The 14825-nt window shown below is 37.6% G+C and overlaps 1 protein-coding gene across 1 annotated transcript in view; it reads left to right on the top strand.

Annotated features, from left to right (window-relative positions):
* The window catches only part of spock1 (SPARC (osteonectin), cwcv and kazal like domains proteoglycan 1), an 83421-nt gene that overhangs the window by 24504 nt on the left and 44092 nt on the right, over positions 1-14825 (top strand). The window contains exon 3 of the mRNA XM_079479365.1: positions 13151-13196. Coding sequence (XP_079335491.1) covers positions 13151-13196 — 46 coding nt within the window. The remainder of the gene's footprint in view (positions 1-13150; positions 13197-14825) is intronic.

Here is a 14825-nt window from a genome sequence, read left to right as displayed (position 1 = left end):
TAAATATTAATATACATACTACACCTAATGAACACTTTATCCCGGAAAGATAACATTTAGCATTTTTAGAATAGTAAACAAGTGTAGGTGACAAAATACAAGTTTTACAGTTGTGTCCCCAGAGTAAACTCTCATACAATATTTATTTTTCTATACATTGTATAGATGTCCATCATTGCTCAGAGTTTTGTTGTCTTCACACTCTTATTAGTGTTTTCTTGCAGTGTGTCGCTCATTTAAAGTGCTGCTATTCCTTCACAGTTCAGCACAAAACACTCAAATCTCTCATTCCCCCTCTCTCGTTCTCCCTCTCTTTCTCTCTTTTTCGTTCTCCTTTTCTTGAATAATTTACACACTGCTGCATTTCCATTTCACTCAAACATTGGCAGCTGCATGTCACTAGGTTGACAGAGAGAGAGAGAGAGAGAGAGAGAGAGAGAGAGAGAGAGAGACTGTCATAATTAAGGAAGTACAGTAAGATAGGTGTCCGCGTTAGTGTGAGGCTTTAACGATTTGTTGTTTGACTGCTTAAAACTAAATAAAAGAGAGAGAGAGAGAGAGAGAGAGAGAGAGAGAGAGAGAGAAAATATCCCATTATTGCCCTAGAAAACTCATCTAAAGTTTTAAAGAGTCCCACAGGTCTTTATTATATCTGTGTTAGAACAGATTTGATAAGATATACAACTGTGTGTGTGTGCAGCTTTCTGAATGCTGGATGAATTTTTTAAGCACGTTTCTATTCTATCTGATGCAATTTGGGTCTGCACTTGGTGTGTGTGTGTGTGTGTGTGTGTGTGTGTGTGTGTGTGCGCGCGCACACAAGTGTGTGTGTTTACAGCATTACTATCTCATGTCTGAGAGCAGATGTATTTCCTGGTGGGTCTTTCGGTGTGTTTAATTTATGGAGGAATGAAGGTCTGTGCCCTCAGAGTTTGTGCTCAGATTTACATATTCAGTGCTGTGAAAGCTACTTTGAAACTTAAGTTTGTCAAGCTACTCATAATTTGAAGTAGTTAAACTACAATTAAGCTACTGTTTTACAAAAAGTAGTTACACTGCAAGATATGTGAAGACAGCAACTATGAAATATTTAGAAAAGAAAATCATCAAATTGCCCTACAGGGGATTTTAAATAAGCTTGTTTTTATTTATTTATTTTAAACCTGTCTTGATCTTTACATTTCTAACTGGTGTGTTTTGTTGTGCTGCAGTATTTAAAACACGCGGCACGATAATTTACCAGACGGTTGAAGCTTCTGACATTTTCATACTTATCACTGCAAAAAACATTTTCTTAATCAGTGTTGTGTTGTTTTCCAGTAAACTGTCTAAACCTGCCTGGAACAAGATACATTTAATTAGGAAGTAAATTGAAAATATTTGTTTTCAAATAATAAATCTTGAATTAATGTGCTTTTGTTGCCAAAACTGTATATATGTAAATGAAAATAATGCATTAATACAAACTGTGTCTCTATCCTTTAAACGAGAGAGAGAGAGAGAGAGAGAGAGAGAAGAGGTGAGCAAAATGTGCTGAGACAGAATTCTCTTATCAGACTCCCCAGAGATAGATGAACGTGTGTGTGTGTATTTGTTGTGCCTCTTTGTAATTGCTTGCTGTGCTGTTTTCCTATGTCCTTTTGTAGTGGGTTTGTATAGAAGGGCTATTTCTGTCCCGCCAATTTATGGTTCTGACAGAGTTATCCGTGTATATACTCTTTCCTCAGAGCCGCAGTGAGAAATGATTTAGATCACTCGTCCATCAGCAGAAGAGAAAAGAGAGTGAGGGAGGCAGCGCTGCTCTGCCAGACGGACCTTCATCATTCTAAAATATTCAAACGGCCTTGAAACGCCCAGGCGACTAAGTCTACTCCTGAGCACAGGTGAAACCATTCGATAAAGAACGCAAGGACCATAGGATATCTTTCCCTCCGGCTGAATATGAAATAACCAGGGGTTAGTGTTTTGATGAGTTGCGTGAGCAGTGAACCCCTGCTGGTAGAAGCTGTAACTTCATTCTGACTCCATTGAGCGTCTTTCTCCATTGACTGCCATTAGAAAGTGGCTCAAGAAACAAATACTGTACATGTTTTTCCAGTTATGATTTGTTTCAGACATCTCTTTAAAGCGTGAAATCGACTCATAATTTTCTGCCTGCTACTTTTGACATCACAGAATAATTGTTTGGTGTTGTTGGGGTGTGGGCAGCCCAAACTTCTCACATCGATATTTACCTGCCCAAAAACCATGTGCTGTTAAAGAGATAGTTCACCAAAAAAATTTTATTCATTCATTTACTCATCCTCTTGACATTTCAAACCTGTACGGATTTCTTTCTTTTGCAGAAGACAAAAGAAGATATTTTGAAAAATGTTAGTAAAAGAAAACTTTTGGTCCCCATTGACTTCCACTGGTTTTCTCTCCATACAATAGAAGTCAATTGGGTCAAACGGTTTTCTTTTACCTTTTTTTCAAAGTATCTTTTGTGTTTGGCAGAATAAAGAAATGTATACAGGTTCAAAATGACAAGAGGGTTAGTTAATAATGACATAATTTTCATTTTGGGGTAAACTATCTCTTCAATATACAGTTAATGTGATATAGGCCAACATTTCTGGACTCTGGTCTGGTGCATATTGGATATAAGCTGAACTCACTTATATTTAAGTTATTATGTTTGAATGTATATATATATATATATATATATATATATATATATATATATATATATATATATATAGTGAATATTTACAAGTGAAGTTAGTGCTGACTTGTCATAAATCTTTCTAGAACAATTTTTTTTTGTTCACCAAAACAAAACCTTATAGTAATGATAGAGTGAATGCTGAAGACCATAAAAAGGACAAAGATAAAAAGGGAGATGAAGTTGCTAATTTATTGCGGTCGGACGGCTTTGAGTAAATCATTAAGTAGTTATTTAATGAGATGAGATCTATCGTGACAAGCAAATAGATGGTTTATCTCTATACTCCGATTGAGTTTAACCTTGAGTTCACCGCACATACTCTTCCTCCATTAGCGGTGGAGATTTATACATGTTTGTTGCCAAATTTGCTGGTTTGACAGAGAAAACACAGGTTTATCTGTGGATGTCTGATGATGTCTAATGGGGTCGTGAATCGTGATGATGTCAGAGTCTTGATCTCTTGCTCTGCTTCAAGGCCGTTCGCTTTCCTCTCTAATCTCTTCTCCTTTATACTCCCCTTCGTTTAATTGTACTAAGACTTTTCCTTTATACTTTACCATCTGCTTTTAAAGAATGTTCTGGGTCATTTAAATGGAAACTATACTGCTTCTGCGGCTTTCTGTACCGTGCTACTGACTATAATTTCTTTGTTATTTGTACATAAGATAAGGAAAACTTTCCAGTAATACACATACAATAGAAGTTTAGAAAATGTCTTCAGGAAAAATATAAAGTTTTCCACAGAAAGAAATATATAACTGCTTGGTACCTTGTGACTGTACTTGCGTTGTTACGTTGATAAGTTTAGATTTACTCTTGCCAAGTTTGTTTACAGTGTGCATTAGATGGTATTCGACTCTTCTGACGTGCATCCACATATAAAACCGTAACATGTACACAAAACCACCCCGTTGGACACATTTCATCTTTTATAGTTTTGAGAATGTTTCTCAGAGAAGTAGAAATCAGAGCCGGTTTTGATCAGATTTCACTGACGGAGGGATGAATTTCAGTCCCGTGAGTCCTCAGACGAGTGGAAGAACAACACGCGTTGGTCTCTTCCGGAGAACGTCATGGATAAACTCTCTCTGGACTTCACCATTCCCGCAGGAGTTAGCAGTGAAGTAGATGGGCCCGTGTTAGAACTAAATGAACACATTGATTTATTTCCTGTCTGAAGTGGAACTGAGGCTCATGGGAATGACATATGTCAGATAACACACACACACACACACACACACACACACACACTGTTATCACTCAAAGACTTCTGCTTGTTCAAAGTATGGAAGAGGCAGAAACACACTCTGTAGGTGAGGACAGGCCCTGTGTGTGTGTGTGTTATCTGTGATGAATCAGATAGTGTTTTCTCTCTTGTCTATACAGAACGTGAATTCACCTTGTGTTATCTGCTCACACCCCATCAATCTGTGTTTGTAAGAGTTTTAAAAGGGCAGTTGTTGTGTATGTAGTCGGCTGCCGGTAGCTTCTAATCTTCCTCCCTCCATCTCTCTTTCTTATTCTTTTCAATTCCATGTGTTCGGTTAGCTAGAGAAATTGTGTGTAATTGAAACGGTGAAAATTTTTAATATAAAGCAGAGGTCTGCAGGGCAAACCTGCCTCATATCAATCTGATAGACTGAACTCAAATTAACCCACATACAATATTTTTCATTTGTTTTCATGATTTACTAAAACAAAATGTGATGCTTTGTGTGTGTGTGTGTGTGTGTGTGTTTACCGTATGTAGTTCATACAGAAAGATGAAACGACAAAAGACAGATGAATGATGAAGCTGCTGTTGGCTGTGTTACCGTAGAAACCGTCTCAACCGACGTCGTCCTTTTCTGTGTCTGTTTACAAATTTGTCTTGGTGTATTGATTGCATTAATCCCTCAATTGAATCGGCTCAACTTCGTTTTAATCTGTTTCAAAAACCAATCTCAATTTTTGAATAGTAAAAATGAAAATGATCAACTACACGATTAGAGGTTTTATTTGTAAATGAAGAGAATTGAGTTGGTCAGACAAACACAGGCTATTTGATTCTCTCCCAAGCACACTGATGGCTAAACAATATACATGCACACACACACACACACACACACACACACGCACACACATTTAATCGGTGTGGTTTAATGTCTCTTGTGCTATTGTAGCAACCACAGCTGCAGTATATAAACTCTACACAGTTTGTTACGTTGTTATGTTCATTGTGTGATGATGCTGTGAAGTTCAGGCATCAGGCGCTGCGTCTGGCAGCTGTTCTTACACTGTGTGCATCTGCGGCAGACGCGAGTGGCGCGTCAAAACTAGACTGCTTTCATTATAATCAGCGGACAGCTACTTTATTTTCCCCATCCATCTGAAATAAAACCATTTCAGCCAGAACCACTTATGTCAAATATAACATAATTGACAATCTGAGACCATTCTGTTAGCGGTGACGATTTGATTCTCATCTGCCTAAAACTACCTGCCTATCAATGAACCCTGATGAGAGCAGCGGAACAAATCTGGCACAATAAGAGTTGCATACAAACTTATTTGATAATACTTTTTGGATGCATTATAACATTCTTCCAAGGGATAGTTCACCCGAAAATGAAAATTCTGTTATTATTTACTCTTTACCTTTTATTCTTCCAATACTGAATACATTTATTTATTCTGCTAATCAAAAATTATATATTTGGAAGAATGTCATTAACCAAACAGATCCCATCCTCCATTGACTCCCCTTGTATTTATTTTCCCTACTATGGCAGTAAATGGGGGATGAGATCTGTTTACGGTTACTGACATTCTTCCACATATCTTTATTTGCGTTCATCAGAACAAAGGTTTGGAAATTTATACAGGTTTGAAGATTGAGTTTTTGGGTAAACTATCCCTTTTAAGTCCTATTTTAACAATTTTGAATTTAAGACCCCATGAAATCAAAATAGTGTCGTTTTTTATGAATATGTTAGCCTTAAGGATATCTCGCATGATGTTGCCTGATTTTATTATATTTCTCTCTGTCTCATTTATATGTAACTTTTTTTGTAGTTTTCATTCCCGTTTTTGAAGACACTCCAACATTATGTAGTTTGATATGGGCAACATCTAAGATGTGTAATGCTATGAATGGTTGAGAAACACTGCTCTAGATAAGATTGAACAATGTTTTTCCACCTATTGTACTCTTTATCAAGTCTGTTTATCATTTTTTTACCAGTTTTGACCTAGCGTTAGCCTTTTGGCTTCTCTGGGTGTGAGGATTCAGAGATAACTCTCTGTCTGTATCGCTCTCTTTTTCTCTGAGTTTGATGTGCTACTGCAGGAGAGTGCCGAAGGCTTTGTCGGTTCTGTGCTCTCGCACAATACCAGAGGAAAAAATGAAGGGAAACAATAAGAGGAGTTTGTAGAAAAGCAAATCTCGTGTGTCTGAGCTGTTAACCTTGAGACCACACATTACTACATTTCCCACAGTTCTTTGCTTTTTATTCCTGCCAGCAAGCTTGTTTGACATGTTTGACAAGCATCTCACCTTGATAGTAGACAAGAGTAGTCGATAACAGTCAGTGGAAGAATCAGAAGAACTGTTTCAATCAACATCACGTGGTGTTCACGGCCTGCTTTGGCTAAGTAAAACAGGATATTCAACCACACAAAAGTGTAGAGCAATTAAATGGGGATTTGTTTGGATCCAGGTGGACCGAATAGAAAAGGATAAAACCGAGCTAAACAAGAGTCATTTTAAAGAAATGGGCACGGATTAATCCTTCACAATAAGACCATGAATGTGTTGAGAAAGTAAATTAATTCTGTTTTTTTAAGTTCTTCACAAAAACTTACAGAAGCCAAGACAGGGTTCTCAAGATTTATCAGAAGCTTGGAGTGAGATTACATGCGGTTAGGGGAGGAGCGCTAATGGAGCCCCCCCCCCCCAATTTTACACATTGTTCATAATTAACCAGCACAAATTGAAATTATAAAAGTGACTTATAAAGAGTTCAGGGAGCAATAAGCGAGCAATTATCTATAGCAGCTTACAGTGCATTTAAAATACATCTTTGAGCTGCTAATGCAATGCTCAGAAACATTTGATCAGACACCACAATATATACAGTATTACAAATATACATATTACATGTTCATTTCTGCTATAAATGTTATTTGTTTCATATAAAAATTCTGTACAAAACAAAATGATTGTATTTGTCTGAGATTCATACCGCTGCTAAGGTTAAGCCCTGAGCTTACAGCTGATTGGCCAATGGTTGGTGAACATTCTGAGATGGCATGCGGTGTTCGAAGCTTTAAGTCTGGTCCACCAGCTGTGTAGAGATTAATTTCTGTAGCAGCCCACGGCATAATAGCAAGTAAAATGTTGTACAATTATTGCATGTAAATGTTATCTAAACTTTCGGTACACCAGCGATGACCAGTAAACCTGCCCTCGAGTGAATGTGAGACGTGCAGCCGTCTCGCTGACATCAGTGTGTTTGTGCTTCAGTGCATTTCTAAACGTCATGCACCTGCCGGTGATCGCTGGTGACTGCTGCATCCGTGGAGCCCCCATATCTCAAACAACACACTCTCGCTCGCTCTCTGAATGTGGAGCATTTCCGTCTTGCATTATTCATTTCATGTTCTCTATTAAGCCTTTGTAACTGAAGAGAGGACTTATGGGGGACGGGACGGACGAGTGAGAGGAAACAAATGAGAGATGGAGAGATGCCAGAAAAGAAAGGAAGAAACGCGGAAGCGACTGATTAGTTGTGATGTTTGTGATAGATTAGCATATCAAACACAGTCAAGCGTGGCCTGAAGTTTGCCGATGTGTAGATTGATTTCTGAGCTTTAATTCAGTGTTGGTTAAACCCGGCAGCTACAATCAACATGTAAATGACCGAAACAACATTTAGACAAAGAAATTAAAAAAAAGAATCCAGTTGTGAAATTGCCTCTTCAGATTGATGTGTAGGGTTCAAATGCAAATTCAAGTCATTTTGATATCTTGATCGGGATTTTCATTACGTTTGTTCTCGAGGTCAGAAATAGAAATGAAAGCGTGAAAATGAGAGTGTTTTATATAAATAAGGCAGGATTTCAGAGACCACACGAAAGACATTGAGTTTAGTTTAAAGAGACAGCTGGTATAAGCGTGAAGGACAGGTTTTAATATTTCATCATCTATAAATCCATGAATTTATAAGTGTTCAGGGTAACCACAGTCCGGACGCTAGATCCATCTAATCACACGGCAGAGCATGTTAATATAGCCATGCACTCTCATAAATCATTAAAATCTCATTTATATCTAATCTCATTAGCATTTGTAGGATGTTTTTTACGTGGCGTGTAAACACAAATAAGTGCGTAGCTTTGAGCTCTACCGTCTAACCCTTGCTTTTTAGAAATCAACACAGTGAAAAGAATTTAAAATACTTTTAATGAGAATAACCGAATGCAATCAGATTTTTCCTAAAAATACAATATATGAATTTAAAATTCCTACATTTTGAGATCCCTAACAGTGTTCAGTCTCTGTCAGTGTCAAAGTGTAAATAGCGACAGTATCAGTTCCAGTAAGATCACACCGTAAATATACACAAACTCAATAGTACTGTTTCTGTTGGAAACGCCTGTATAAGATTGTAATAGTGATCTATTGTGTTTTTGACAAACATTTTATCTGCTGCTGGGACAAAAGCTATTTTCTTCTCAGCTAAAGTATTTATTAATAACTTTCATCTTGTGTACGTACCTTCCTTTGTTGTGCTGGGCATCTGTAATGCGTTTCTCATCTTTTCTCACAATTTCTCATCTTTACTTTTATAATATCCTGCATCACCCCACACGTGACAGAACCACAGTGTGTCTGTGCGTGTGTTTTCCACCATGGAGAGATCCCATCGAGAGTGCAGTTTTGAGTGATGCTTCTCTATAATTAGCCTGATTTACTTGCGCTTCCTACAGGGTTTTTAAACCCGGCACATGAATCGTGTGTGTTTGTGCTTCATACTGTATTTCTGTCAATGATTTTGTAATATTTCACACATGTTATATTCTGTGTTTGTATGTGCTGTATTTGAATGGTGTATCTCAGATGATCCGTTTATCATGACACAGATGCTGTTCCAGGACTGTGCATCTTTACACCAGTGACTCAATCACTGATATTCAATCTGTTTAAACGATACTTCACCATTAAACTGAAACTTTGAGATGGAAAAACACATTTGCTCGATAAATAAATCTACATGTTTAAAGGCGAAGGGTTATTGCTGTTCCTTGTGCTCAACAAAGAAATGATCAAACATGACCGTTGTCTGAGAATAACTGTGTCTTGACATTGTGATTTCTGATCATGTTATAATAACTCTCTGTTTTTGTTTCTCTCTCTCTGCTGTCCTTTAAAGGAGGTTGAGGTAAGTTTCCCCAAGATTTCTGCTGCTAAAAAGCACTTTAAATTATTTTTCTTCATTTCAGTATCTTTCTGCTGTATGCCTAGTAAATTATGTAAATATCTTTAGTTTGTATACATATATTTGCAGGATAAATAAATAATTACTTAAGATATCAAGGCTTGTTTTAACTTTTGAGCATAAGCCTCAATAATTTGTTACAATTATGCTTTGACTGTTTCATACAATTAAGTTTGTAAAGTAGATTTATTTCGATTATAAGATGTTTACATATTTTTCCTCAAAAACAAGACAGAAATACTAAATAAGATGTTTTTGCTGCAAACATCATCAGCATAAGACGTGTATGTGTGTGCGCAAGTGTGTTTGTGTGGATGGGACTTAATGTGTCAACTATAGTGTGTTTGTCTGGCATCTCTCCTCGACATGACACACACACACTGTGTACGACTGACCTGTCATGCCTGTGAGCTCTAAACTGTCACTACAGAATAACATCAGAGAGAGAGAGAAAGAGAGAGAGCGCAAGGGAGTTATGGGACGAGTGAGCAAAGTTAAAGGATAGTAGAGGGACAAACGCGCAGCCTGAGTCAGTTAGTCTCCTGTGAACTGTGAGACAGTTTCCTGACTTTCCCGAACACACTCCAGCCGCGCTGTCTGTCTGCAGGGCAAACAGGAGACAGATTACCTGACACCCTGCCCGTAACTCTCATTTACCTGAGCCCAGACGCTGGAGCTTTAGTGATGCTATGTGTGTTTGTATTAGACGATTGACATTTATCCTTGCACCGCAGCTCTTTTGTGCAGATTCTTTAAAGCCGCAGGTACAATAACACAAAATATACGAATACACTTAAATGTCTGTATGCCATTTGTGTTCAGATAACAAGCTATTTTTTTAAGATTTTGCAAATACATACGAATTAGACACCTGAGAAATCATCACAAATTGCCATTAGATTGTGTTGTATATTGATGTGTTTGAGGATGCAAAACATGCACTAGCCGGTCCAGCAATGGGGTCAGAAACTTTATAAAGTAATTATGTGATAAAGATGTACATGGCCACAGAGAAGTGTTGTGACGGTTTGTAATGTTTGTCTTTAGGGCTGCATTTCTCTCTGATGGTTGGTAAGTGGATTGTCTGAGAGCTCACATCGATGTGCAGACTCAGGTTTGGTCATTCCAAGGGTAAAATGAGTTTCGGTGCTCCCACAATTCCCTGCTGACTCCAGGCCATGAGCTCACAGCAGCGTTTGGCCCAGTTGTGCAGAGACTCGTGTGAACTTTGAGCTGAATTATAATCTTCAGAGTGCTGTAGCTCTGCACATCAGAATGATAGCCGTCTTATTTTCCACAGTCTATCTGACGTTTTCCTCTAGTAAGTTTCCCTAGTTAATTGCAGCATTCCTATATTATAATTACCAACATCTTTTAGGTTGAGACATTGATCGTCTGCATGCTACTGAGCATCTAATGAGAGTTTTATGTCAAATATTTGTTTATCCAGCTTGTACTTTGGGACAGAGTTGTGTTTGCAATTGGATTTGAGGAGCAGGGAGGCCCTTAAAATTCAGCAGTCATAGCTAATGCTCTGCGAAATCCAGCCTGGAGACTGTCGAAGAGATGAAAATCAGCCTCAATCTCTGCGGTCTTTGGGCCCATCTATTGCATCAGTCTCTTCCATTAAAAATGACAATTGAGGGGCAGTGTGGTATTTTTTTTCATGGTTGGATGAACTTTGTTTGATGAACGATTAAGAAGGGAGAAGGCTAAGGTGTGTGCTCTTCTTATCAGGTCATATGCAAGACTTGATGTATTTTCAGCACAAACATACCAGGGGAGAATTTGTAAATACAAGATTTTTAGCTTTATCCATTTTCAACTTTGCTCCATTTCTGGTTATTTTGTCTTCTTCCTCATCCTTAAGGAACAAATGTGTTTTGTTTTACAATGTTGTTTCTTTTATTTGTTTAATATTACATAATAAAATTGACATTTTCATTCCAATAAAAAAATCTTTATGTAATAATTTGCACTAAGTTCCACTTACAGTATAAAACAACTTTTCTTATAAAAAATTGTCTGTTCCCTGCATTTATCCCTAAAAACTGTTCTGTATTTTATCTATTTAACCATATTAGAAATGTATAAATCCCTTTGTTTTGACATTGCTGAACTGCATAAGCTGTCACCGCAGGAAAGTCATATAATTTAAGGAGAGACACGAGAGGGCACGAGGACAATCTAAGCTCAGTTTGGACTGAGTCTTTTAAAGACAGTCTATTCACATCTAGTGATGGGCGGTATGACCATAAATTAAAATAACAGTGTTTTCCAGATTTATACCGTTAACGGTACATGACGGGTTTTTTTACCACATTTTATACTGATTGAGCGCGGAAAAACTGCAGTTGATTGGCTAAAAATGGCCTTTTATACTGTCATGGTGAGTGAATATTGTAAAAAAATGCCACACTAGTGTTATATAGGCTAGCAAATGCCACAAAATGATGCTGTTTATAAAGAGGTTGCACTCATGATGAAGTTAAGGAATGAGGATGCATGACAGTTGCAGTCGAAATACAGAATCTCTTAACTGTGCAAATTTCGCAAACAACTTGTAACTACACAATGTGAACAATTCCCTTCCCCTATTATAGCAGCAAAGTTTAGACTACTTTAACAACTGAATGGCACGCAAAGGTAACTTGCATACATAATATTTCAGCAAATAAATAGAGTAAAAAGCTTGAAATTAACTTTTTCCTTGGTAGCACCATCTTCTCAACTTCCAGAGAATGTACACCCACCCGAAAAACAATACAATCTGTCTGAATAGTTGAATACAAAATAGTGACAATTTTACCATTAAAACATATTGTCTGCTGTGTAGTCACAATGGCTTCATGATTTCCTGAAATCATATTTTTAAATAATAAAACAACAGCTTAAATTAGATATTTGAGAGGAAAGCAATTGCATCACGCTGTCAAACCTCATCATAGCATACAGAGAAACAGGTCATGTTAGATCAGTGGTTCTTAACCTTGTTGAAGGTACTGAACCCCAAAAGTTTCATATGCGCATTCACCGAACCCTTCTTAATTGGAAAAATAAAATATGATTTTTTTCAAATTCAAAACATAGGTATATATTTTACTGGTGCACAAAATGAACCGTGCATCAACATCACTGTGTTTTAAAGAACAAAACCATTAAAACATTTTTCCATCTTCATGCAGCTTAAGGAAGTGTTCTCTTAGTTTTGCCGGTGCTAGACTAGAATTGCTCAATTTGGCATTGCAAATCATGCAGTTAGGACGCTGACTCCCGTCACGTTCCATTATACACGTGAATCCATATTGTACATATTCGTCCGACCAAATTCTTTTTTTGCTCGACATATTTAGTATGAAAGGATTAAAATATTAAGAAAGAAATCACACGACATACCATCACGACAGTCACAAGTCGACTACTGGGCGCACCAAATTCCCTGCAGCACAGATAGGCCAAACGATGTTGCGTGATCACCTGCAGCCAATGAGGGCCAATCGGGGTGTGTCATCACGAATCATATGAGTCAGGGTGTGTGTCTTGACCTCCACCGAACCCCTGAGACTGACTCACCGAACCCCTGGGGTTCGATCGAACCCAGGTTAAGAACCACTGTGTTAGATGCTTATATTGAGCAGGTATGAGGGGAACACGTTTGCTTTTTGAAAATGTTTGCTTGTGAGTGAATTGAATGTAAGGTAATGGCCAGTCACAGTGCAACAGTGAAACGGGAACCCATTGAAACCCTGCCTTTCAGGATTCAGGATTCACATCCTGCCTTTCCATTCAAAACTTCTGTGCACACACTTTTAACTTTCTCCCACCTGGTAAAGATAGTGCAGACATTCTTTCATGTCTCGCACTTCTTTTTCTATTTACTGCTCTGAAGATCATGAATGTTTATGAATCTGAATCTTGACTTGTTTCTCTCTGAAGTTGTTAAGTGTATTTTGTATCTCTCTAGGATGATAACTTCAGAACATGGACCCCTGACAAAACACAAGATCGAGGTACGTTTCATTCAGTGGATGTACGTGCACTTGTTTTACAGTAAACAATGGTTTCGTGTCTTAGTTTTTACCTGAGCTTGTAGTCCTCTTTCTCTCTAACCCTCATTACTTTATCACTGTTCTATACACCCAAATGAATCATAGAAACACTCCAATCAGGTGCTGATTTCCCTGCATTGATCATTATATCTGAGGGAGAGAGAGAGAGAGAGAGAGAGAGAGAGAGAGAGAGACAAACACACATAGAAGGTGTTAATAGGAAAGGATTGAAAGTTATGAATATTGTCTTGACTGATTCTGTCTGAGTCTGGTCACGACTGTGTTTAAATGAGCGCTGCGAGTCCATCTGTCTATTTGTTTGCCTCTCAGTCTGTCTGTTTGTGAATGATTGTGTGTGTTTATGTTTAGATCCGACCCTGCCACCTACAGTATTTGCCAATAGTTTTTTAGTTTGAAGGTTGTTATGCAGTCTAATTATTACTTATACATCACTGTTGCTTATTCATTGGTCGTACGAATCCTTTACTCCAGGTGTACGTGCGCAGCTTAAAGAGAACATTGGTTTTAATATACATTTTTTTACATTTTTTGTTGCCTGTGAGTAAACCATAAATAGCGGACCCCTTGCAGTTCCTCCACGGACCCCCGGTTGAAGACCTCTGCTTTACACTAAAACACATTTAGAGTTACAACGCATGCCCCTCTGCAGGCAAGGTCCTGCTGTTAGAAATTTATTTCTATTGGAATCTTTTTAGCATATCCGTACATATATCGGCCAATAATCTGTGTCGATGGAGAAGAGCAAGTTTACACACTATCGACTATCAGTGGACAGAAAATGCAATTGGTGCTCTGTGTATAGAAAATGCTAAGAAATATAGTCATTATATGAATTAATAGAAATATGAATTGAATCACTGGTATCGGCAGATATCACACTAAACAATCAGTTATCGGTTCAGAAATATAGTATCGTTGCATCTCTACTGTTCAAGCAGGATGATGAAGGTCCAAACATTAGCGATCAGTCATGACTCATGCGGTGACACAACTCAAGGCTACATTCTGAATACTAGCATCCTTTGCATCTGATTGTTCATTTTTTCTTAATGCTTCTTTTTAATAGATTCAATAAGAGTAAAAATATATTTTTATAAAACTTACTCATGTGGTAAATATTCACTTATCCGATGAGGCTGTGACGAATGTCTCCTGTGAATAATATCAGTTATATTATATGGTCTGTGTTTACACTAATGCATAAATCAAATTAAATAGACACATTCAGTGTTTTCTCAGTCTATTAACTTACCGTAACTGACTGTTTACATGAGCAATCTTCAAGACGGCAGCATGAGTGAGTTTGAAGTGTATTTGAGGTTCATGCAGATGCTCTTTATGTGTTGTGAAGCTGTCAAAAAGGATGATCTGTCTCTCTCTGTTGCTCTTTTAATAACATATTTAATATGAAGTATGTTCCTCTGCTGTATTTCATATTTAGATTTGTTTCCTCATTGGTCTCATGTGTCCATAACTTGCAGAGCTCTTGCAAACCGAATAACCTCATAACTTCATACCTCGGTTAAGCAAAGGCTCTACTATCAGAATTTTTTATAATACACACAAATA

The sequence above is a fragment of the Barbatula barbatula genome, assembly GCF_947034865.1.
Source record: "Barbatula barbatula genome assembly, chromosome: 18".
Classification (NCBI taxonomy): domain Eukaryota; kingdom Metazoa; phylum Chordata; class Actinopteri; order Cypriniformes; family Nemacheilidae; genus Barbatula; species Barbatula barbatula.
This window is presented reverse-complemented; position numbering and strand designations above follow the sequence as displayed.